General features: G+C 54.5%; 1 protein-coding gene across 1 annotated transcript in view; it reads left to right on the top strand.

Annotated features, from left to right (window-relative positions):
* The first annotated feature begins 1,503 nt into the window (after positions 1-1,503).
* Positions 1,504-25,947, top strand: part of PCDH19 (protocadherin 19) — a 63,627-nt gene continuing 39,183 nt past the window's right edge. The window contains 6 exon segments of the mRNA XM_033072414.1: positions 1,504-2,492; positions 2,495-3,009; positions 3,011-3,254; positions 3,257-3,309; positions 3,312-3,649; positions 6,514-6,841. Coding sequence (XP_032928305.1) covers positions 1,508-2,492; positions 2,495-3,009; positions 3,011-3,254; positions 3,257-3,309; positions 3,312-3,649; positions 6,514-6,841 — 2,463 coding nt within the window. The 5' untranslated portion in view covers positions 1,504-1,507.

The following is a 25,947-nucleotide window of genomic DNA, read 5'->3' as shown; positions in this document are numbered from 1 at the left end:
TCCTGGATTCCGGTGTCCCTGTGTCCCGGGATCCCAGTGTCCCGTTGTTCCCGTGTTCCAGTGTCCCCGTGTTCCTTTTCCCCGGTGTCTCGGGGGTCCCTTTTTCCCCGTGTCCCGCTGTCCCGGTGTCCCGTTGTCCCGTTGTCCCTTTGTCCCGTTATCCCGGTGTCCCGGTGTCGCCCCCCGCGCGGCCGCGAGATGGCGCCCTTGTGCCTGGGAAGGCGCAGCGGGTCCGACGGCGCGGCCGGGCCGGGCTGGGATGGGCCGGGCGGGGCAGACCCGGGCAGCACCGGGCCGGGCCGTGCCCGCGGGGCGAGGCACAGCCGAGGCGTCGCTTCTCGATGCCAACCACTCAGTGGGACCTGTGCCGCGGCAGATGCACCGACCCCCGCCCCGCTGCCCCCGCCGCCGACCCTGAGCGCTACCGGCCGGCACCGGGGCACCGGCCCCGCTTTCACCCCGGCGTGGTGGGGTGTCCGAAACGCGACCCGCCGCCTGTCCCTCCCGGTGACACCTTCCCCGGGACCCTGCCACGGCGGACGCGGGGACAGGAGGTAAGGCACGGGCGCACGCAGCGGGAACGCTTCATTCCAAACGCTTTATTTCATTGTTAGACACGGTAGCGCGGTGCTTTCCCCAGGGACCAGCACGGTGCAGCGGGGATGGAGCCTCGGGGCCCCTCGGTGGATCCCGGGAACACTGCCCGGCGGGACGGGCTCCTCCTGCCCCAGAGGGTTCAGGCTCTACTGAACGGATTCGGGGCGCTCCGCGGGACCCGCCGGGCATCCGCCACCGCCCCGTGCGCACCCGCTAAAGAAGTAACCACCGGTGACCGCGGTCGCGCAGCCAAAACACCGCTGCGTCCGCAGCTCCCGGGCAGCGGGACGGGCTCTGCGGGACAGCAGGGACAGCAGGGACAGCGGGGTCCCGGTTTGGGCAGCGGGTCCATCCCGTCCCGTCCCGCTCCGCTCCGTGCCCCGCTCCGCTCCCGTCCGCGCCGCCCGGCCCCGCCCCCCGGCCATCCGCGCCATCCCATTGGCTGCGGCGCAGCGCGCCGGTCCCGCCCCCGAGCGCCCATTGGCTGCGGCCGAGCGCCGCCCGCCCCCGCGCCGCCCGCCCCCGCGCCGCCCGCCGGCGCTCCGGACTGCGGGCAGTGGCGTGCGGCCGCCGCAGCGAGCGCCGGCGGGAGCGGGCTCGGCGCGGCGCGGCTCGGCACGGCACGGCTCGGCTCCTCGCGTCTCGCTTCGGCACCGCTCGCCTCAGCATCCCGCTTCTGATCCTGCACCCGCTCGCCATGCCCGGCCCTTCCGCGGCGCCGCCGGCACGGAGCGCCTGAGCGGACGGCGTTGGCGTGTGCGCGGGGGACCGCGGCTCCGGTGCCCGCAGCCGCCCGGCCGCCGCCGGGGCAGCCCGGCGGGCGCTGCCCGCATGAGCGCGGCGGGCCCCTGAGGCGCGCGGCCGGCGGCCGTCGGGGCGCGGCGCGGCGGGCGGAGGGGGCGGCGCGGCCATGGGGGCTCTCCCGGCGCTGCTCGGGGCCGCTTTGCTTTGGGCCGGCGCCGGGGCCCTCGTCAACCTCAAGTACACGGTGGAGGAGGAGCAGCGAGCCGGCACGGTGATCGCCAACGTCGCCAAGGACGCCCGGGACGCCGGTTTCGTGCTGGACCCCCGGCAGCCCGCCGCCTTCCGGGTGGTCTCCAACTCGGCCCCCCACTTGGTGGACATCAGCCCCGGGTCCGGGCTGCTGGTGACCAAGCAGAAGATTGACAGGGACTTGCTATGCCGGCAGAGCCCCAAGTGTGTCATCTCGCTGGAGGTGATGTCCAGCTCCATGGAGATCTGCGTGATCAAGCTGGAGATCAAGGACCTGAACGACAACGCGCCCAGCTTCCCCACCGACCAAATCGAGCTGGAGATCTCGGAGACGGCCAGCCCTGGCACCCGGGTGCCACTGGAGAGTGCCTATGACCCGGACTCGGGCAGCTTTGGTGTGCAGAGCTATGAGATCACCCCCAATGACCTCTTTGGGCTGGAGACCAAGACGCGGGGTGATGGGTCCCGTTTTGCTGAGCTGGTGGTGGAGAAGAGCCTGGACCGTGAGACCCAGTCCCACTACAGCTACGTGATCACGGCTCTGGATGGGGGTGACCCGCCCAACTTTGGCACGGTGGAGCTCAGCATCCGCGTCATCGACTCCAATGACAACAACCCGCTCTTCGAGGAGCCAGCCTACACCGTCAGCGTGCCTGAAAATGCCCCTCCGGGGACGCCAGTCATCCGCCTCAATGCCTCTGACCCGGACGAGGGCACCAACGGCCAGGTCCTCTACTCCTTCCACAGCTACGTCTCCGAGCGGGCCCGGGAGCTCTTCCAAATCGACCCCCAGAGCGGCCTCATCACGGTGAGCGGTGCCATCGACTACGAGGAGGGTCACGTCTACGAGCTGGACGTGCAGGCCAAGGACTTGGGGCCTAACTCCATCCCTGCCCACTGCAAGTGACCATCAGCGTCCAGGATGCCAACGACAACCCGCCCCTGATCAACCTGCTCTCCGTCAACAGCGAGCTGGTGGAGGTGAGCGAGAACGCCCCGCTGGGCTACGTCATCGCCCTGGTGCGCGTCTCGGATCGCGACTCCGGGGCCAACGGGCGCGTGCAGTGCAAGCTCCTGGGCAACGTGCCTTTCCGCCTGCAGGAGTACGAGAGCTTCTCCACCATCCTGGTGGATGGGCGGCTGGACCGGGAGCAGAGGGACCAGTACAACCTCACCATCCAGGCTAGGGATAACGGCATCCCTTCCCTGCAGGCCACCAAATCCTTCACCGTCAAGATCACTGATGAGAATGACAACCATCCTCACTTCTCCAAGCCCTACTACCAAGTCATTGTGCAGGAGAACAACACCCCGGGGGCCTACCTGCTCTCGGTGTCAGCCAGAGACCCCGACCTGGGCCTCAATGGCAGCGTGTCCTACCAGATCGTGCCCTCCCAAGTCAGGGACATGCCTGTGTTCCACCTATGTCTCCATCAACCCCAACTCTGGAGATATCTATGCTTTGAGGTCCTTCAATCATGAACAGACCAAGGCCTTTGAGTTCAAGGTCTTGGCAAAAGATGGGGGTAATCCCTCTCTGCAGAGCAACGCCACTGTCAGGGTGATCGTGCTGGACGTCAATGACAACACGCCTGTGATCACGGCCCCGCCGCTGGTCAACGGGACGGCCGAGGTGTACATCCCCAGGAACGCGGGGGTTGGCTACTGGTGACGGTGGTCAAGGCCGATGACTATGATGAGGGTGAAAATGGGCAGACTCTCCTATGAAATGGTGGGAAGGAGACAGAGGGTTTTTTGAGATCGACCAGGTCAATGGAGAGATAAGGACCACCAGAGCCTTTGGGGAGAACGCCAAAACAGCCTATGAGCTCATCGTGGTGGCTCATGACCATGGGAAAACATCTCTCTCGGCTTCTGCCTTGATTTTGATATACCTGTCTCCAGCCCTGGATGCCCAGGAGTCCATAGGATCTGTTAACCTCTCCTTGATTTTCATTATTGCCCTGGGGTCTATTGCAGCCATTCTTTTTGTCACCATGATCTTTGTGGCAGTCAAGTGCAAAAGGGATAACAAGGAAATCAGGACCTACAACTGCAGGTAAAGAAAAGATACCTTTGTTTGTGTGCCCCTGCGGGTCTGCTTTGATTTTTACCATCGCAGTTACTTTTGCATTTGCTGCCGTATACTTGGGGGTGGTGAAGAGGGGTGGATTTGCCTTAGGAACAAAAGTGAGGCTCCTGCCCCTGTCAGAGAATTTCTTGCAAAGCTTTAAGAAATCGCTCTCTGCGAGGAGAGCGGAGTAGCGAACCGAGTTAATCGTGCGGCTCGACAATCTGTTGCAGCATCCCCGGTTTTTCCATCGCGGGGAAGAAGGCTTTTTCCAGAGCGGGTTTACCGGGGCACGGCCGCTTCCCGTGGGCATGTCCCCGTCCCCAGCACGGCTCCCCGGGCTGACCGAGGCAGGGGAACCCCGCTGGCCACCGCAGCATCCCCGCAGCATCCGCGGGGGCACCGCCGGCTCGCTGCCCTTCAAAGGAGCTATTGTGTGCCCGCCGAGGCTGCTCGCCACGCTGGCCAGCCGTGGCCAAGGCAGAACAGCGGCACAGCCCCCGAGAGCAGGGCTGCCAGGGATGGGGCCAGCCAGGATTTTGGTTGTGCCCTGGCTTTGGGCGAGCGCTCCGCGGTCCGAAATGCCGGAGGGGAGGTCAGCCCCGAGCTGGAGCCCCTGAAAGGCTGATCGGGGAAATCCAACCCCTGAATATGTAACAGCCTGGCGATTATTGTCTCTCTTTTACTATTCTCTGTGTTACACAAGTTAGGAGACAAATGCTAACCACACATGAATATCAATCAGATGCCATAAAAGAGCAGCTGCAATGCCTCATAAATGGTTTAATCCTGTTACTGGTGAAATAGCCATGACTTCTCCATTCCTTCGGCACCGAGTCGTTTCAGAGAGGAGGGATGGAAATTAATTTTGCTCTACCTTGGAAACGCACGCTCGCCCCTGGCAATTCGGCGGCGCGGGGGGATGTGCGGTCTTTAAAGTTTTATTTACGCAGGAATAATGCCGGAGAGTCGGGGCATTGTACCCCGCTCCCAAAGTGCGTATATAAACCTTTTTGCTCGATGGGGGAAAAATCATCTGCAAATAAAGGTCGGTCTGTGCTGTATTGTGGGATGTCTAGCTTCCAGTGAAAGCTCATAGAGCAGATTTCTTGCCAGCTCGGCCCATTAAAGGAGGATGGGACCTGAATGGATAAAAATCATGTTGTGGTGGTGCCCCTAGCAGCTCCTCACATACACATAAACCCTGCGTTTACTGTGACGGCTTAGCGATTAATGAAGTGCGGTTTAATTAAATAATTGGTCAATACAGAGAGGACAGCGAAATGAATGCCTGCAGGAAATAATTGGGCTCTCGCATTGCCAAACTTAAACATTTAGGTAAACAAAACAATTAAAGCTTCATCAAGCATTGTTAGACGAGTCAACAGCATATAGATTGTTGGCACCACGGAAATGCCTGCCTTGCTCTGATTTCTGTGCACACTCGGATGTTATCAGTGTGTGTCTGGGCAGGAGTGAGCTGCAGAGCTGGGGAAGCACCAGGCAGGCTCAGCAGCAGCAGCAGTGACCATGGGGCACCCTCTCCCCACCCTCTAGGCTTTGCAGTGCCTTGGTTTAGAGATTCTTCACAAGAGCTGCTGGAGAGCCTTCAAAAACGTGTTAATTTATGAGGCACATACGAGGGCTGTTCGACTTAGTGGCATTTTCATGCTCAGGCAATTCGCTTTCTGGAGCAGGAATATTTGTCCAAGATTTGCCTTTCCTGATAAACTGTATTATTTATTCATGCCATTATTTTTGTTTCAGCTATTGGATTTTTTTTTAATGCTGTTATCTTAACAAAGAAGAGGAGCAAAATCCTGACTTCCAAATGTGTATTTCTGACTCTGCATAGCATTTGATGTGCTTCCCTAGGAAATACCGAGTTGCCCAGTGCTGTGCATGTACAAATTCATGGCAGGGACTGTTGTGGTGCTCACTGTGGGAAGATGAGCCACAGTCACTCTGAGCCCAGCAGACACAACTAATGCAAGGTGCAAATTATTTGTCATTGTTTGCTTGGGTGGTGTTTTGCAGTAACTTTTTTCCTCTGCAGAAGGCAAACAAGGCACTTCATCAGTTGATTCTTTTGGCAGGTGGGAAGCAAAGAGGGAAGGAAAGGCAGAGAAAAACAAGCTTGCTGTAAAATAAAAAGGTCAAGAAGGATCATTTTTCTTTGCAAAACACGGCTGTTGTTTTCTGATTTCTAGAAGGTGAAAGCATTTCCCAGATGTGCGTGTCAGGGTGAGGGAGGAATGGAATTCAATTGGAGAAAAGATCAGGTACAATCAGTAGACAGTCAAAACACCAGCAATTTAGATAAAGCATTAATAAACAAACAGCCTTTGGAGTGTGAGAGAACTGAGCTTGCCAGCTAGGACTGCTTCTGGGTCTGCTTTATTTACTGCTATGGAAAATGAACTGGGAAAAAATTCTGCTATTCCTTTTGAATTTTCATTATGGTGACCAAATTAAATCACTTTTAAAATCCTTATTATGCATGGAAATGAATGCAGGTACCCTTTTCAGTTCATGGATTTTAACATCTCCATTTTTCTCTTCTGCAGGCTGGACTTTACTTCTAGTAACTAAAAATCATCAATTACATACACTAGATCAAAACAGAAGCATGCTTCCTTCCCCTGTTTTGTTTTTTACATATTTGACCTGAAAACATGATACATGTGAAAACAAGCTAAAGGCTGTGTGGTGCCACCAGCCCCAACCATGACGTAACGTGCATGACTAGGAGGGCTACAGGGGATGGGGCCAAGCCCTCTGGGTGTCTGTTGGGTGTTTAGCAGGGCAGGGTTTGGGGTGCTCTCAGCTCTCACGTCCCCTCTGTCCCCCAGAATCGCGGAGTACTCCTACGGGCATCAGAAAAAATCCAGCAAGAAGAAGAAGATCAGCAAGAACGACATCCGCCTGGTGCCGCGGGACGTGGAGGAGACGGACAAAATGAACGTGGTGAGCTGCTCCTCCCTCACCTCCTCCCTCAACTACTTCGACTACCACCAGCAGACCCTGCCGCTGGGCTGCCGCCGCTCCGAGAGCACCTTCCTCAACGTGGAGAGCCAGAACAGCCGCAACGCCGGCTCCAACCACATCTACCACCACACCTTCACGGGCCAGAGCCCCCAGCAGCCCGACCTCATCATCAACGGCATGCCCCTGCCAGAGGTGGGTGTGGGCAGGGCTGCGCCTGGGAGGGGGCTGTGGGCACTGCTGGGTTCTGTGTGCTGGGCACGGACACCTCAATGGGTCTGTGTGGGTTCTGTGTGCTGGGCACAGACACCTGGATGGTTCTGTGTGCTGGGCACAGACACCTGGGTGGTTCTGTGTGCTGGGCACGGACACCTGGATGGTTCTGTGTGGGTTCTGTGTGCTGGGCACACACACCTGGATGGTTCTGTGTGGGTTCTGTGTGCTGAGCACGGACACCTCAATGGGTCTGTGTGGGTTCTGTGTGCTGGGCACACACACCTGGGTGGGTCTGTGTGGGTTCTGTGTGCTAGGCACAGACACCTGGGTGGGTCTGTGTGGGTTCTGTGTGCTAGGCTGAGACACCTGGGTGGGTCTGTGTGCTGGGCACACACACCTGGGTGGGTCTGTGTGCTGGGCACACACACCTGGGTGGGTCTGTGTTATTTCTGTGTGCTGGGCACACACACCTGGGTGGGTCTGTGTGGGTTCTGTGTGCTGGGCACGGACACCTGAGTGGTTCTGTGTGCTGGGCAGAGACACCTGAGTGGGTTCTGTGTGATTTCTGTGTGCTGGGCATGGACACCTGGGTGGGTCTGTGTGATTTCTGTGTGCTGGGCATGGACACCTGGGTGGGTCTGTGTGATTTCTGTGTGGTGGGCTCAGACACCTGGGTGGGTCTGTGTGATTCTGTGTGCTGGGTACACACACCTGGGTGGTATTGTGTGATTTCTGTGTGCTGGGCATGGACACCTGGGTGGGTCTGTGTGATTTCTGTGTGCTGGGCACACACACCTGGGTGAGTCTGTGTGCTGGGCACAGACACCTGGGTGGTTCTGTGTGCTGGGCACAGACACCTGGGTGGTTCTGGGTGGGTTCTGTGTGCTGGGCTGAGACACCTGGGTGGGTTCTGTGTGCTGAGCACAGACACCTGGGTGGTTCTGTGTGGGTTCTGTGTGCTGGGCACAGATACCTGGGTGGTTTCTGTGTGGTTTCCATGTGGTTTCTGTGTGGTTTCTGTGTGGTTTCTGTGTGGTTTCTGTGTGCTGGACAGAGCACACCTGGATGGTTTCTCTGTGGTTTCTGTGTGGTTTCTGTGTGCTGGACGCCCCAGGGGGAGTCAGTGATTGAGGATGGGCAGGAAGAGCAGCCAGCACTCACCCACACCTCTGGGCTCTGGGGCAGCCCTGGTGTGTGGCCATGGGTGGGTGTTTCACCCCCAGACACTGCAGAGATCCTCAGAAGTGCTCAGGAGGGGATGGGCCAGGCCAGGCTGCCTCCACCCTTGCTTTGCAGTGGATTCTGAGTGTGGGGATGCTCAAGGGAGGAGACTCTTCTGCCTTCACAGGAGTTTTTCAGGAGGTTGCTGGCAGGGGTGTTGGTGTTGTTGCTCTGGAGGCAGCAGGCTGTGCTGGGGATGCAGACAGTGCAGGATGCCCCACTGTGACACCTGCACAGCTGGCCCAGTGCTGTTCCTTCACTGTGCAGGACCCTGCTGCCATGGGAGGGATGTGTGGAAAGGGCCCACTCTGATCCACACCATCCTCATCAGTTTCTTCTAATTCTTTGGCTTTCCTGTACATCACAGGCATCATTTAGTGTTGCTTGTTTGTCTCTCTTTGAATTATTGTTTGGATTTAAGCAAAACAATCAAAGGTTTGTCATGTTTCCTGCTTTGAACAGAGTAACAAAGCTGAAAAAGCAGCTGAAATATTTATGGCTCACTCTGTTTTGTGTTCAGTGTGCTGGTGTAAGTGCGAGATGCTGCTGCTGAAGGCAGTGGAGCTGCTTCAGATTCATCCTGGTGCTGCAGAGATGCGAGCCCAGCCCTCTGCTGGGCTGCTGGAGGGGGCTGCTCCTGCTGTGGCTGTTTTGGCAGAATGCTCACTGAACCCTTGGCTTCACTGAGGCAGAGCCAGCTCTGAGAGGCCATGTACCAGTGCTGGCCCCTACGAGTGACCATTGCTGTTGGCATGCTGTGGACAGTGCTCCCTGAGGAATTCCTGTCTGCCTGGAGCAGTGTCCTTTGGAGAGGATTCTGGAGTGCATCTCTGGCTGGTGCCTTGCTGTGGGCACTGGAGCAGTGGAGCATCCTGTCAGCCTGTGATTCACTGCCACCAGTCACCAAATCCATCACAGGCTGGCGTTCTCCAGAAGTGCAGGCTGGCAGTGGGAGGTCTCAGGTGCCAGGGAGGATGGAGGGACCATCAGGAGCATCATAACTCAGCTGATGAAGTTAACAGGCAGCTGCATGCAGAAGGCAGTGCTGCCTGTGCTCCTCTTTGTTGCAACATCTGGGCTGGGGTCTCATGGAATGTGCCCTCCAGAGATTTCCTTGTTCACCCTCCTGTGAGGGATGCAGGATGCTCATTTGTCCCTCTGGCTCCAGCCCCATTTTCCCCTGACTTGTGCAGGTGAGATGCTCTGTGAAGAGCTGATAGCTTGCCTGTAGAAGGAAGTTTGTGTCTTGTAATGGGTGGCAGGGGTGTCAGGAGCATTGCCCCCAGCAGCCCTGGGAGCTGGCAGGAGGGCAACAGCAGCTCACCACTCCTGCCAAGGCACCAAGCAAGGGAAACACGGCCTGGCAGGGATCTGCTCGCTCTCTGGAGGTGCTTTTGGACAGAAGGGCAGGGCTGGGGTAGGGCTGGAGAAGTCCCAACTGGAAGCTGTTTGCAGGTTTAGCTTAGAGTGGGAATACTGATGTTATTTGACAGAACCCCAGTGTTACCTTTCCAGCTGTTGCAGGTGAAGTTGTTTTGCAGGTGTGGTGGGTTCTAAAAAATCCCAGTGACCCCTGAGAGTGAGGTGGTTCATGGTGCTTGAGTGACAGACCTGTCCTGGCACACGGGGTGACACAGAAACTCCGCAGAAGTTGTTTCCATGCAGGAGCAGGAGCAGGGCAGCCCTGTGCCCTGCAGCCCTTGGCTGGGGTGTGATGCTGTGGCTGGGCAGGGTGCTATTGGCACAGCTCGGGGTGGTGAGGAATTAATAAACACAGTCCCTGCCCAGAGCTTGCAGAGCCAAACCATTCCCTGCAGTGCTTCCAGGGGTGCTTTGTCTGGGCTGGTTTGAGTCGCTTCCAGTGATGAAGCTGCTGCATTTCCCCCGGGAGGCTTTATGAGGTGTCAGCATCGGGGAGATATCATTGCTGCTCCACCTAGGAGTGACTTCCCCTGATGGGAAGGCAAAGCATGGGTTGATAACAGATAAAATACGAGGTAAATGCGTCTGTGGCAGTGTCACTTGGCATATGGTGCTTGTGGCTGGGGGTGAGCGATTGCCTCTGCAGACACGCGCTGCCCCAGCAGCAGAGGGTTCGTGATGTGCCTGGTCTTTAACGTGAGCCTCATTTACTTTAACAGTCAGGAGCCTTGAAATAAAAGTCCCTGAGGATGGCTTGTTTGTGGAGCTTCAGGAAATGTTTCTTCTGGTGCAGCAGCAGGTCTCGGGGCTGGGAATAATTGGGTTTGTTGGTGCTGCTCATCTTTCCCTGGTGATCCGGGAAGGAGGGAAGAGTGGTGTCTGTGGGGGCTGCAGCCCCGCTCTGAGCATGCAAAAGGAGCTCCAGACCACCCTTAGAAAGCCTTTCCCTTTGGGTGGGGCTGGGCTTGGCTGTCCTGGGGAATATGCTGGGGGGATATCCTGAGGGGATATCCTGGGGGATATGCTGGGGGGATATCCTGGGGGATATCCTGGGGGAATATCCTGGGGAATATCCTGGGGGGATATCCTGGGGGGATATGCTGGGGGATATCCTGGGTGTATATTCTGGGGGGATATCCTGGGGGGGATATGCTCTGGGGACATGCTGGGGGGATATCCTGGGGGGATATCCTGGGTGTATATCTTGGGGAGATATCCTGGGGGGATATGCTGGGAGGATATCCTGGGGGATATCCTGGGGTGATACCCTGGGTGTATATCCTGGGGGATGTGCTGGGGGGATATCCTGGATGTATATCCTGGGGGATATCCTGGGGTGATAACCCTGGTTGTATATCCTGGGGGGATATCCTGGGGGGATACCCTGGTTGTATATCCTGGGGGATGTCCTGGGGGGATATCCTGGATGTATATCCTGGGGGGATATGCTGGAGGATATCCTGGGTGTATATCCTGGGGGTATATGTTGGGGGGATATCCTGGGGGATATCCTGGGTGATACCCTGGGTGTATATCCTGGGGGATATCCTGGGGTGATACCCTGGGTGTATATCCTGGGGGATATCCTGGGGTGTTCTGGCCCTACTGGAGTCTGTGCTCCCCTGGGTACCACTCGGGGATGCTGCCCAGAGCCTCTCAGCATCCCTGTGGCTGCAGGCAGCGATGGCAGGAAGGGTTTGTGAGCAGCTCTGCTGGTGGTGCTGACAGCAGGAGGCTTGGCCCCCGCTAGTGTTTGGGCTTGTTTTGCAGCAGGGAGACTGGGACATGTTGGAGCTGCAAGGGCATTGCTGCTCAGAGGCTTTGCTGCTGCCAAGAGCTCTTTTTTCTCTTCCTTCTGAGCTGGAGGAGAAGTCAGCTTTGAAACCAAAAGGGCTTGTTAGGTTTTGCATGTATATTGCTGGGAGTTGTACCAGGAGATTAAAAATCAAAATTAATAGGAACCATTAGGCAGCTTCCTTGATAGGAATGCGTGTTGCATTGGGCTGGTGTGGAAGCTGGTGTGAATGCCCAGCCTTTTAGGATCCAAGGGACATGACTTGCATGTGGAGCAGCCACCCTTGGGGAGCACTTACATGCCTGGATTTTGACTTCATGGTTTAAAAAGCAAACAGTGTGTGTGTGATGGCTGTGTCTGTGTTCCAGAGGCAGTTTCACGTCCCAGATTTGCACTGCTTTGGGAGATGATGTTTGTTTTCTGCTCCAGGATGGGAAACACCCTGGGGACAGCAGCTCACTCTGTCCCCAGGTGTCCCCTGCGGCCACTGTGGTGGTCAGTCCAGGGCAGGGCCTGAGAGGGGTGAGGAGGTGTGACATGGGGACACCTGTGTGTGACAGCAGAGCCTGCTTGAGGTGCCCTGAGGTGGGATTGGCAGAGGTCCTGACTGCTCAGTCTGGGGGTCCGGGATGGCTGCTGGTGGCAGGGCTGGGGGCTGTGACCAGTGCTGGGTGGGCTGTGGTCAGTACTGGGGGGGCTGTGGTCAGTGCTGGGGATCCATGGCCAATGCTGGGGGTTCCATGGTCAATGCTGGGGAGCCGTGGTCAGTGCTGGGGGGCTGTGGTCAGTACTGGGGGGTCCATGGTCAGTGCTGGGGGGCTGTGGTCAATGCTGGGTGGGCTGTGGCCAGTGCTGAGGGGTCCATGGTCAGTGCTGGGGGGGTTGTGGTCAGTGCTGGGGGGGTTTTGGTCAGTGCTGGGGGGGTTGTGGTCAGTGCTGGGGGGCTGTGGTCAGTGCTGGGGGGCTGTGGTCAGTGCTGGGTGGCCATGGCCAGTGCTGGGGGGTCCATGGTCAGTGCTGGGGGTCCATGGTCAGTGCTAGGTGGCCATGGTCAGTGCTGGGGGTCCATGGTCAGTGCTAGGTGGCCATGGTCAGTGCTGGGGTGGCTGTGGTCAGTGCTAGGTGGCCATGGTCAGTGCTGGGTGGCCATGGCCAGTGCTGGGGGTCCATGGTCAGTGCTGGGGGGCCGTGGCCATCCCCCATGGCCGCCTCCCGAGCTGATGGCCACCATCAGTAAGATGGGGAATTACTGGTTTTAGTGATAATCCTGGTCTAATCCCCCAACCTTGATACACTCCCGCATAATCCTCACTCGCACTGGTTCAGCCGGGGCCCCTCGTGCCTGCAGGGATTATTGGAGGGAGCAGCAGTTGCAGGATCAGGCCCCGTTGGTTTCAGATCTGCTTTGTGCTACCTGGAAAGCCTTTCCTCGCTGTGGGAAATGGTTTTCTGAGCACAATAGAGCAATTTTCGTTTCAGGCAGCACCAGCAGCCTCGCTTTGGCTATCTGGCGGTGTTAACTAAAGCACATTTCTACAACACACAAAGAGTTTTGTTTTGTAAGAAATGAAATCAGCGTGGCTGTTTCTCTTTCTCTGTCATTTCTCTACTTGTCAATTCTTTCTTCCCCTCCAGCTTATCCTCCTCTTCTCCTCTAGCCTTAAAAAGCCCCCAAAGTGTCTGTTATAATCACATTTTGTGTGTTACAAGCAGAATGAATGTACTCACTTTAATATGCTGGGTTTGAGGAAATCAGTTTCTGTCTGGTATAACAGACAATTTGTTATAAACCATGCCATTTAGAAGTGAAGGGCCTCGCTTTAGTGCAGCGCAGGGGAAACGTCATGATACATAATTGGAAGGGATTTGGCTTGCTTCTGAGTAATGCTGTGTGTGGAGCAGGGGAAAAGGGAAAAAAGGAGAGGATTTCCAACCCGGAGAAAGTTTGCAGTGTTGAGGCAGGCCAGGCTGATGAAACGAGGCTTATTTTCAGGAGTGGCAATAATTAAAGCATTTGCAGGGATGATGTTCAGTAGCAGGAAGGCTGAGTTTGCAGGCAGCGCTGCCAGTCTTGTTTTCTCCTTGGGAGGTCACTGTAACTCAGCACTTTTTTGTGCCTGCCACTGCTGAGCTCCGTGCTGGGTAAGAGCAGGTCACAGCTCTGCTCCCTCCTGGTCCAGCCCAGCCTGGAGCAGCCCTGCAGAACCCCCCAGATGGCAGGGATGCTCTCAGCTTTGCACATCCACTGCTCATCCCCTCCAGGGCAGCCAGCATCACCCAGGGAGCAGAGCTGCTGGGTGGGACCCCCAAACCTCCCTCCCTGCTCACTCCAGATCTCTCAGGTGAACTGCTCCCAAAGTGTTCTGTGTATCACTGGGTTCCCTGACCTGGCTGAGCGTTGGAGGCTGGCATTATGGAAATCAGCAGCTCTTTATTCCATTCTGAGGTCAGCCTGACCAAATTATATATCTCTTAATGGAATCTCTCCAAGCTGTTGTGTGGAGGAATTCACTGGAATACTTTGCAAAGGAGATAAATACAACCAACTCCCATTCATGTTTAAGCGTGCCACACCCCCTGGGTCTCAGGCAAGCCCTTAGTTCAACACTCTTGGGCTTTTCCTGAGATCATCACATCATTTAGGTTGGAAAAGGCATTTAAGATTGAGTTCAACTAGGAGCTGTTTCCCAGTAAACAGCACATGTTTTTGTGTTGGTGATTTGGGGCTGCCACCCCATCCTGGCAGATTTTGGGCTTCCCAGGGGTTTTTCTAGCCCGTGGTAGGGTCATGGTCAGGAGGGACCAAAGGGATTTTCTCCAGGAGTCCATGGAAGATTAGGGCTGGTGTGGCAGTAGCTGCTTGTATTTCACAGCAGGAGCTGAGTGCTCCCATGGCTGTGATCCTGTGGTTATATATTATATACTGTGTGCTATGTCTTGTATTTGTGATATACTGCTCAGAATCACAGAATCATTTAGGCTGGGGAAGACCTCTAAGGTCATCAGGTTGAGACACTCACCTAACCCTGCCATGTTCACACTTGTATCCCTATGCATACAAAAAGTGTGTATAGAATTATTACATATTGCACCTAATTATGGTGGGTATATAATATGTCATATAATCAGATACATCTCATTTGTTTTTTATGCTACTGCTTTGGGTTTTATGGTTCATTTTTACTGGAAGTGGAGAGGCTGCTCTTGTTTTCATGGAATCATGGAATGGTTTGGGTGGTAGCTTCCTTAAATATTTCCTCTTGGAAAATTTGAATTTCTGATGCATATGTCTAATGCATAACTCGTGAAGTCTATAAAAAAAAGCTTTTGCAACTATATTTACATGGCAGATAAAAATTTTTCTCTTAAATTGGGAAAGATTTCTAGTAAGTTTTCTTTAAAATTTCATTAAAAGGGTAGTTTTGCATGGTACTTTATGGGCTTTGTTACAGCAGGATCCAAGTGAATTTGTGTTGTATCGAGTGATTTGAGCTCTGTGGTTTCTCCCTCTCCTTCCTTTACACAGAGCACATGCTCAGGCAGAGGCAATTGTTGAGGCCAAGTGCAGTAGCCTTTGATTAACCTTGTGTGCATCTGCTTGGCTGGGTGGAAGAGCTGTGTTTTCCAGATGCCATTTTCCTCAAGGCCCTCCTGAGGGCTTTGAGCCAGAGAGGCTCCTCAGCCAGGTGCCCTTCCAGGGTCCTTGGGCTGCTGCCCTCACTGACCTGTGCCCTGCTCAGGTCTTCCCTAAATTCCCATCAGCCAGCAAGGGCAGAGCCACTGGAGCAGAAACCCTGCCTGCTCCCATGGCCAGGCTCTGCAGGGATGAGCCCTGCATCTCTCCTGGGATCCATCTCTCCTGGGCTCCATCTCTGCTGGGATCCATCTCTCCTGGGACCCGTCTCTCCTGGGACCCATCTCTGCTGGGATCCATCTCTCCTGTCACCCATCTCTGCTGAGACCCATCTCTCCTGGGACCCATCTCTCCTGTCACCCATCTCTCCTGTCACCCATCTCTCCTGGGCTCCATCTCTCCTGGCACCCATCTCTTGCTGGGCTCCATCTCCCCTGGGATCCATCTCTCCTGGGACCCATCTCTCCTGGGATCCATCTCTCCTGGGACCCATCTCTCCTGGGACCCATCTCTCCATGGGATCCATCTCTCCTGGGATCCATCTCTCCTGGGATCCATCTCTCCTGGGATCCATCTCTCCTGGCACCCATCTCTCCTGGGATCCATCTCTCCTGACCTCCTGCCCACTCTGGCAGCAGCTCCTGCTCTTGTGTGAGGGCTCAGAGGGGTGGCACCCCCAGCCCTGCCCACTCCCCCTCTCCTGCCAGGCTGCTTGTGGGGCTGGCATGGCCTTGCTTCAATAAATTATTAGATATTGTTTCCCAGTAGAGGCTATAGTTGAGTTCCAATCATTTTCTGTTAATTAAAATACAGGATGGTCTTATTTGTAGCATAAATAGTTGTAATCTGTGTACTTATAAGTGTAATTATAATTTCAAACGAGAGCGTGCTCTGAATTGGTGATGGGTAGGGTGCTCTGCAGGCAGTGCTGCCCTGGCAGGGCTGTGCTGGGACTTGTCCCCTGGGCCACCCCACAGCTCCTGTCCCCACTGTCCCCAGGACCCAGCATCACCCAGGGGCTGGGATAAGGGACACTGAGGCTGTTGGCAGCTCCCAATTCCACTGTTCCTGCCAGGCAGAGCTTGTCTGTGGCACCTGTTGGAGAGTTTGGAGAAGACAGGCAAGGCATCTCTGCTTCAGTGTCTCCCTCTGGTTCCTTGTCTGGATTTGGAGGGAAGTAATGGCTTAGTAGTCAGCTGGACAAGTGATTAGTGCTGAGCCTTGAAGTGTCTCCCTGTTGTACATGGAGTTACAGGGAGTTCTCCTGGCTCTGCTGAAGGTGTGACACAGCTGGTGTGTGTCAACAGCAGGCAGGTGTGACAGGGACTGCACTTCAGCACCGCTGATGGACACCTGAGCCCCCAGAGGTGGACCACCAGCGCTGCTCCTGACACCCAGGACAGGCAGGTCCTGATCAAACCCTGCAGGTCAAGGTGTGTTGGAGCAGGTGAGGTCCTCATCTCAGCAGCCTGGTGAGGGCTGGGTGTGAAATCCTGCACGTTTTCTCACGGGGATCTGGAGCTTGTAGGATTACACCATCGTTTGTGATGGCAGGTGTATGCCACAGGGCAGGTTTAAAAATCCCCGTGTTGGTGGATTGCAATTAACCCATCCTAAGTCAGGTATGTAAAATTTCCATTCAGCAAAACCCTCTGGCATTTTCTCACCCGTGCTCGAGCTCTGCAGGCTATGCTAATGCAGGTCTGTTTGCTCATCTATTAGGAAGGATGATGGCTTTAAAATAATAACATTTATCTTTGGCAGCAGGACCTACAATAGTGCACACCGAGTACAATTTTGTGAAAGGCTCTGCAGATGTTGCCTCATTCAATCTGGGTCAAAAAGAGTGCTTAGATTCATAAAGGTTAGAAAGAGATCAAATAATTCGGTGGTTTTATGCTGAATAATGTACTTGGAAAATATCATTCACCGTTATTAGACTAAGTGAGTACAGAAACACAGGACTCAATAGTCATTTCTCAGTATTGGCTGATTTTACTGTTTTTATAATGTAGCTAAATTCCCTGTTATTGATTCCAGCATCGATTATCGATCTGGAAATGTAGATGTGAGTGATGGTGGGAGCACGTGGGAGTTGGGCAGTTAGGGAACCAGGCTTGCTGTTCCCTGCAGTGCCTGGTGCTGGGCACGTGCTGCGGCAGACTGACGCTGCTTTTGGGGAGCTCTCAGGGTTTTGGGAGCTGTTTTCACAAGCAGAGATGAAAAAGCAGGAAAACACCCATTATGTGTGTTCCTTCCATGGCTGAGAGCGCGTGGAAAGTTGCTGAGACAAACCCAGATGGGCTGGGATGGCGGCACCAGGATGGGGCCTGGGAGCCGCGCCTGCGCCTCTGTCACCTGCTCCCTCCTGGACTTTTCATATTCAGATTCACATCTGGATGCTCTGGCAGGGACCCAGCTTTCAGGAAGCAAATCCTCATGGCAGTTGGCTCAGCTAGAGCAACCCGAACCTGTCTGCCCCCCTAAAACCCTTCCCAGGGGTTGGTGAGCTGTTGCTCTGCTCCGTGTTCTGCCCCAGAGTGGCTGTGTCCAGGGGCAGTGCCACACTTGGTGAGAACTCTCCCCTGTGATTATGGGGTTGGGTGGGTCAGAGAGCAGAGCTCTGTGTCCATGGTGAGCCCCTGGACCAGAGCTGGCAACATCCCTGTGGCAGCCACAGGCTCCTGCTGGGCTGGGGCTTGCTCAGCCCCCATGATGGGTTCCTTTGTTTGGAAAAAAAAAAAAAGAGATGAATTTTGGAATATGTTCATCTCTTGTTCTCTGCACTTAGTTTGTTGTCAGCATTAATATGCCATTAACACATGCTCATTAGGAGGAGAATGATTGTACCCTGCCAGAGTATGGGGGAAACCTTCATTAGGCACTAACATATTGAACTGAGCTGCAAACTTCACTTGGGAAAACTGAGGAATGTTCTGCTCAGCAATCAGGTTTCCCTGATTTCTCCTTTTGGTCTGATAAAAGCCCCTCATCTTCTGGCATGTACTTTTGGCTACAAATGGGGAAGATGTGCAGGCGAGCTTGGGGCTCAGCTGTGGCTCAGGGTCCTGAGATCCCTCTGGGACCTCAAATCCCTCTTTCCCCAGATCTCACACTTCCTCATCAGCGTTTACTTTGCCACACAGAGAGGACACAAGCCCATGTGCCCCTCCAAGGGCTCTGTTGGCTCTTCAGCCTTAATGAGATGAATCCTTCAGGGAGCTGGGAGATGCTCGGGGAGCAGATTTGTTGAGAAAGGAGGTGTCATCTCTACATCCTCGCTTTTCACACTGTAACGACGTTTTAAGCGCTCATCTGGCCTTGCTGCCTCCAGTCTGAAGCCATAACCTGCCATGTGTGACAGGGCAATTGCTCGCCCTGGTAATGATTGCAGCACTGCCGCCGCTGTTCCCTTGTTTGCTCGGCGCGTGGCAGCTCCAGGCGTGTGCAGGGTGCTCTCCTGAAGTCAATCAATAAGAATAATTGCAACTTCAGGTGGTGGGGAGGGAGGAGGGGGCCCTAGCAGACAAATATTTACTGATTGGGGACCCTGTTGATGTGCAGGTGCCTCTGTGATAGGTATCAGGGGATGGACAATAAGGACCATATGTGGTATTTAATCAGAATTTACCCTAAAAGCAGTGATTTCATAGGTTCAGGAGGAGGCAGCTCCCTGTGCAGCCAGCAGCAGCCTCAGGAGGAGCAGTGCTGGGCTGAGCAGTGCCTGCAGGACTCATTGAGGATGTGCTGGAGCTGAGATCACCGTGGAGAGACCCAAAGTGAAGCTGGAGGGCTTTTCCTGCAGAGGGGAGCTGGACTGGCACCCCAAGCTCACGTTGGTGATTTAACCCCCCTTTGTCACTGATCCTAAACCTGCTGGAGCCAGACAGGGGGTCCATCACCATCTGTCCTTGTCAGGGAGGGAGATGAGGGGTGAGGTGGATCCCACAGCACCTGGCAGGTTTTTGGAAGGACAGGCTGGGAGCTGTTTGGTGTCTGCAGTGCCTTGCTAGGGGACCATGTCCTGGCCACTGCAGCTCTCCAGGAGGCAGGCTGCTGGCTGTCCTGCCCCAACACCCACCTCATGGGTGTTTTTGTTCTCCTGTCCTCCTGCCACGCTGTCTGCAGGCAGAGCAGGCTCCTGTGTGAGCAGAGATGAGGCTGTGTCCCTTTGCTGGGTGCTGTGTGACTCATGCAATCACCGTGCGAAATGCATCATTCATAAACTGTTTAGCGTGACCTTTTGTACAGTAGCACTAATTATTATTATCACAGAAGCCCAGTAAACTAGACTAGTAATTATCAGGGATTTATTTGAATGGACAGCTAAGCTATTCTTGGCAAGTTAGTCAAAGCAGTTGTCATGACAGCCACACAAATGTGTCTTATGAATTGGGTTAATTAGGGTAATTAATAACTGTTGTTTTGCCCTTTTTAAACAAGGTATTGCTGAGACACTATCAAAAAATAGCAATACCTAACAGAAATAGTCTTCTTTTAGCAGCAACCTTCACATCAGAAAATAAAAGTAGTAATACCTGTTGGCTTGTTGTTTCACCAAGAAATGTGTCATCCAACCTTATCTTCGAGAAAAAGCAGGGGGTTAGAGGCTCTGCTGTAATTTTTCTGCTGTGCTTCCCCTCCTGGGCCGTATTACCGAGGAATTGATTATTGTCCTCACTGATATTATCATTATTTATTGTGTGCTGTGCCGCACTGAGCCCTTGTCAGCGAGGTCTCTGCCATGCCCACCTCCCTGCCAGTGCTGAGGGCAGTCCCAGGGTGCTCCTGTCAGTCTGGGCAGGCTCCCCCAGGACTCAGAGCCGGTTCTAAAGCTGTGGCCGTGACTCGTGGCTGTTCTGCTGAGGCGCTGTCACCGCCGTCATCGGGACAGCAGGTGCCAAAGCGCCGCGTCCCCGCTCTCAGAGCATCTGCTGCTTCTCAAAGGAGCCTCTGCTGAATAAATGGGCTTGGTTTTCAGGGAATTGGGGAAGATCCTGAGTTGAAAGAGACCCACAGGGATCATGGAATTCAGCTCATGGCTCTCTCCAAAAACAAAGCCGTGACTGTCGTGGTTGTTGTTGATATTGAGGAATGGTGGTGGTAAAGCTCTTAATAACCAAATAGCATCAAAAAGCCTCAAAATGGAAAAAAAAAAACATAGTCCCCATCTCAGGGAGCACCCTGGGCACCCTTGGTGGCCTCACAGGGGCTTGCAGCCCGTGGTGCTGGTGGTCCTGTCCCACAGCACTGAGCACTTCTCCCCAAGGACTGCAAGATTTGGTGCTGATTATTAAAAATGACCCAAGATTATGGATGCAACTGAGGAATATTACGTAAGTTTTGTGGAAAAATGACCTGAATAGATGAGTGAAGGCTCTGGCTGGTTCTCCAGCTGCACTGAGCTCTATTTATATCACCTCTGGGCTTTCGAAGCCCTCCTTTAACTAAAGCTCATTTGATAACCCATGTTCTTTTAAAAAGAAAACAATAATAATAATAAAAAAAGGGAGGAATAAAAGAAGAAAGAAGGAAAGGGAGAAAAAAAAAACCCTAAAGAAAAATACCTCTATGGAGAAGGTAGGGTTTTAATGAAGAAATATTTTATACTATTCTCCTACAACCTTAGGGCTAATAGCCTGGAACTGGTACTTTGGCTCCTTAAAAAGCCCAACAAGACAAGCCAATTATGGCCTCTGAAACATTTTTATTTTTAGTTCCTTGGTAATAGCAATTTATCCTCGGCTATGGTACATTAACTGGAAGGAACAAGAAGTAGTAAGGTTTTGCATCTTTGTAATAAGCAGCGGGCTGTGTTTACCAGGCTGTTAATAATGTGGGGTGGCTGTGGGCAGGGGAGAGGGCAGCGTGGGCATGGAGAAGGGCATGGAGCTAGGGCCAGGCTGAGATCCCTGATCTGCTGGTCACTTCAGTGTCATTCATTCCCCTGTATTGGGGTCTGGGAGAGCACAGGCTCCTCCAGGCTGGAATTCCTCAGTCTCTGCTGCCCCAGAGCTGGTGTGTGGCTCAGAGGGGTGTGCAGAGGGTGCTGGAGTGTCCCCAAGGCTACTGGAGTGTCCCCAAGGGTGCTGGAGTGTCCCCAGGGGTGCTGGAGTGTCCTCAAGGATGCTGGAGTGTCCCCAGGGGTGCTGGAGTGTCCCCAAGGGTGCTGGAGTGTGCCCAGGGGTGCTGGGAGTGTCCCAAGGGCTGCTGGAGTGTCCCCAAGGGTGCTGGAGTGTCCCCAGGGGTGCTGGAGTGTCCCCAAGGGTACTGGAGTGTCCCCAAGGGTGCTGGAGTGTCCCCAGGGGTACTGGAGTGTCCCCAGGGGTGCTGGAGTGTCCCCAGGTGTGCTGGAGTGTCCCCAAGGCTGCTGGAGTGTCCCCAGGGGTGCTGGAGTGTCCCCAAGGCTGCTGGAGTGTCCCCAGGGGTACTGGAGTGTCCCCAAAGCTGCTGGAGTTGTCCCCAAGGGTGCTGGAGTGTCCCCAAGGCTGCTGGAGTGTCCCAAGGGTGCTGGAGTGTCCCCAGGGGTACTGGAGTGTCCCCAAGGGTGCTGGAGTGTCCCCAGGGGTGCTGGAGTGTCCCCAGGGCTACTGGAGTGTCCCCAAGGGCTGCTGGAGTGTCCCCAAGGGTGCTGGAGTGTCCCAAGGGTGCTGGAGTGTCCCCAGGGCTGCTGGAGTGTCCCCAGGGGTGCTGGAGTGTCCCCAGGGCTGCTGGAGTGTCCCCAAGGGTGCTGGAGTGTCCCCAAGGCTGCTGGAGTGTCCCCAGGGTGCTGGAGTGTCCCCAGGGCTACTGGAGTGTCCCCAAGGGCTGCTGGAGTGTCCCCCAGGGTGCTGGAGTGTCCCCAGGGTGCTGGGAGTGTCCCCCAGGGTGCTGGAGTGTCCCCAAGGCTGCTGGAGTGTCCCCAGGTGTACTGGAGTGTCCCCAAGGGTGCTGGAGTGTCCCCAAGGGTGCTGGAGTGTCCCCAAGGCTGCTGGAGTGTCCCCAGGGGTGCTGGAGTGTCCCCAAGGGTGCTGGAGTGTCCCCAAGGCTGCTGGAGCTGGTGGTGGCACCTTTGGGTTGTGAGAGGGGCTGAGCTGAGCAGAGCCAGGCTTCACATCCCCTCCCCACCTGGGGTGAGACAGAGATGGCTCTGGGAGGAAGGGCCAGTCCTGCTCACATTTGGCTGCAGGGTAATTCTGTGGGCTGCAGAGCTGCGTTTTCCTGCCCAAGTAGGGGGAAAAAAAATTAAAATAGCAGAAAACTGGTTTTGATAAAGAGTTTTGTTGTGAGCAAAAATCCCCTGGAGGCTTTGAGTGGGAGCTGCCTGAGGCTATCCTGATTGCAAGCCTTGCCATGCAATTCCAGATAAACAATGTGAATGATAACACCATGGGCGTGCAGGACACTGTTTGTCTTGGTTTGATTATCTGCCAGTGTGGGAGGATGGAGCTGGAGCCAGGCAGGAGCTGCTGGTGCAGGGTTCCACCTCCAGGGCTGGGTCTGGGTGCCCAGGGGCACACCTGGCACCAGAGCTGCCCTTTGGTGAAGGAAAACTGGGGGTGTGCAGCTTGGGAAGCTCTGCCTGCTTACCCAAAAAATCAGAATAAAGGGAATTTGTACTGAAAATGGGGCAGGCCAAGGTCCCTGTGCCCCTGGCTGCCCAGGGTTTGTGCCTCTGGGGTGAGCCTGGGCTTCCCATCGCTCTGATGTGCCGAGCTGGCAGCAGCATCTCACGTCTTCCCTATTTTTAACTCAGCTGCAATGATTTTTGGGTTTTGGTTTTCTTTTCCTTTTTTTTTTTCCCTTCTTTTTACAGTGACAAATCTGTGATTTTTCCTGTTGCCTTACAAAATGCACTGGTCTTGACCTGCCACTCCAGAAGGTGAATGACAGGGAGTTTTATTTAGCCCTAGAGATGGGAACATTTAAAAAAAAGGTTCTTCTGTTGTATTTGTTTTAATTCCTAATGGCAGGAGGCAGGGAAAAGGACAGTTCAGAAAGGTTTTTTCACAAATCTCCAAGTCATGCCCCATCACCCTGGGCCTGCTGATTAGATCCAGATTGTTTCTCACTGCTTAGGGAGGGGTGCAGTCTGTGCTGAGAGCTGCACGTGTGGATCCATCACACATCTGAAAGTGCCAGGTGATGGGAAAAGGCCCTTCCATGAGGTTTATTGGCTGTTGTGTCCCTGCAGGAGTTTTCCTGGCAGCCCCCTGTGCAGAAGGCTGTGCCCCAGGGCTGGCAGGCTCAGCTCAGTGGGCACATGGCAGGGAGGCATTGCCCCAAATCCCCAAATCCCCAAATCCCCAAATCCCTCCTGTCCCACTGAGTGGCTGCAGAGCATCCCCAGCTCCTGGCTGCTCTTGGTCCAGGTGAGAATGGTCTGTAAGCTCCTCCCTAGAAAGCTCCCCACTTTTGGGTCAGTATTTTGCTTTTCAGCAGATTTTGAGGGGTGGTGCCAACCCTTGTTCCATGTTCCCCCAAAAGCCTTGGGGTTATAAATACCATGTGAGTGCAAGGCAGGTGGTTTAGGATTGCATTTTTGCTCTTCATAACCATACTGTAGATTTCTGATCTGTTGACAAATCCAACTTGGTGACACAGTTTGTGGCCTTGTGCAGTGTAATTTTGGCTTTGTTGAGGCGTTGCTGCTCTTGGATTTAGTCTGGGTTTTAATCCTACACTTATTTTTTCAAAATCACATCTCAGCAGCAACTTTTCTCTTGCCTCCCATCCATTTTCAAACAAAAAATGACACAGCCTGTATTTATTTGGGGAGGGGACAGGAGTTCAGTGTGGATTAGTGGGATGCTTGCACTGTAATGCAGTCTGGCTTGATAGTGCTGCTTAGTCTGATGAGAGGAGAGATGCTGAAGGATGAACTCTCCCAGTGATTTCTCTGCAATGCTTTTTTATTTCATCAAGAGAAAATGGAGGCTAGACTCAGTTCCTCCAGTGTTTAATAATGTCCATCATAACGAAATGCCCTTTATTTAAGCTGCAGTAGTAATTAGAGGCTTGGTGGTGGTGTTAAGTAGCCATAGAGTCTGGCTCTGAGGAATGTTCATTGTACCTCATTAAATTTGGAATTAGTACTTAAAAGGCCAGAAATAAATATTCTGTTTATATTTTGGGGAGAGTAAATCTAAATGGATGCTGTGTTTGCACATCCTTGTCTCTGCTCGTTCCTGCTGAACGAGCGAGGCACTGCTCCAGTAGGCTCAGGCAGCAATCAGTGTCTGCAAAACTGCCTAACACCCAAACCCAACCCTGGTTTCATTGATCAGGTGCAGGAAAATGATCTGCTGTATTACATCTAATTATAAAACATCAATAGCAGATGCTAAATGCACTTACTACTCCAGAGACGCTGCGTTGGTGGTTCACAGTTTGCAGTCTCTGTGTGAGAGGCTGGCAGTGAGCTGGGTGTGGGGACAGGGCTGCACAGGGACATGCCTCAGGGCAGCTCCTTGCAGCTCTCCCAGGTGACTGCCTCTTAAATGCTCCTCCAAGGCCTGGATTGCTTCTTGTTTTGCTTCTGTATTGCCTGGAGCTCTTGTCCTCTGGTCATCTGCCCTCCCCTGTGCTCCAGTGGCCATGGAATGGAGCTGCTGATGGACACCAGTGGCCATGGAATGGAGCTGCTGATGGACACCAGTGCCCATGGAATGGAGCTGCTGATGGACACCAGTGGCCATGGAATGGAGCTGCTGATGGACACCAGTGGCCATGGAATGGAGCTGCTGATGGACACCAGTGGCCATGGAATGGAGCTGCTGATGGACACCAGTGGCCATGGAGGGGAGATGTTGATGGACACCAGTGGCCATGGAATGGAGATGGCCTGATGGACACCAGTGGCCATGGAGTGGAGCTGCTGATGGACACCAGTGCCCATGGAATGGAGCTGCTGATGGACCACCAGTGGCCATGGAAATGGAGCTGCTGATGGACACCAGTTGCCCATGGAGTGCAGCTGCTGATGGACACCAGTGCCATGGAGCTGCTGATGGACACCAGTGGCCATGGAATGGAGCTGCTGATGGACACCAGTGGCCATGGAGGGGAGATGTTGATGGACACCAGTGGCCATGGAATGGAGCTGCTGATGGACACCAGTGCCCATGGAGTGCAGCTGCTGATGGACACCAGTGGCCATGGAGCTGCTGATGGACACCAGTGCCCATGGAGTGCAGCTGCTGATGGACACCAGTGGCCATGGAGCTGCTGATGGACACCAGTGGCCATGGAGTGGAGCTGCTGATGGACACCAGTGGCCATGGAATGGAGCTGCTGATGGACACCAGTGGCCATGGAATGGAGATGTTGATGGACACCAGTGGCCATGGAATGGAGCTGCTGATGGACACCAGTGCCATGGAATGGAGCTGCTGATGGACACCAGTGGCCATGGAGCTGCTGATGGACACCAGTGCCCATGGAATGGAGCTGCTGATGGACACCAGTGGCCATGGAGTGGAGATGTTGATGGACACCAGTGGCCAGCTGGGTCCTTTCCAAAGGTGCTGGCCTGCTGGGGTCTCAGAGCCACAGCACAGCCTGGCTCTCAGGGGACAGGGTGGGTTCCTTTGTGACCTGGGTGTCACTCCCCACACTGTGTCTGTCTGTTTGCTGCCTTTCCCCACCATGGTGGAAGCCCCAGCAGCTGTTTGGGTGGAGTTTGCACTGGTTTAACCCAAAGCCTGGGCTCTGCTGCTCTCCAGCCTCTGACACCACTGTGGGCAGGAGGTGCCAGTGTGGGAGTCAGGACCTGGAAAGAGGCAGGCAGGGTCTGCTGGCATCTGCCCAGCTGTGCACAGTGTGGATGCTGCAGGTGCTGTCAGTGCTGGAGAGCTGGTGGCAGCAGGGAGAGGAGCAGCACAGCTCCTCAAGTGGGGTCAGCACTGCACCTGCTCACGGGTCCTGGCCCCTGACCTGCACTCTGAGGCAGTGCTGTCCTGGTCAGGGCTGGCAGCACGGGGCCTAATTACTGTGCCATCACACACAAAGGGGAAATCTCTCCTGACATGCTTT

The sequence above is a fragment of the Catharus ustulatus genome, chromosome 14, assembly GCF_009819885.2.
Source record: "Catharus ustulatus isolate bCatUst1 chromosome 14, bCatUst1.pri.v2, whole genome shotgun sequence".
Classification (NCBI taxonomy): Eukaryota; Metazoa; Chordata; class Aves; order Passeriformes; family Turdidae; genus Catharus; species Catharus ustulatus.
Note: the sequence above shows the minus strand (reverse complement) of the source record. Positions and strands in the feature narration are given on the sequence as shown.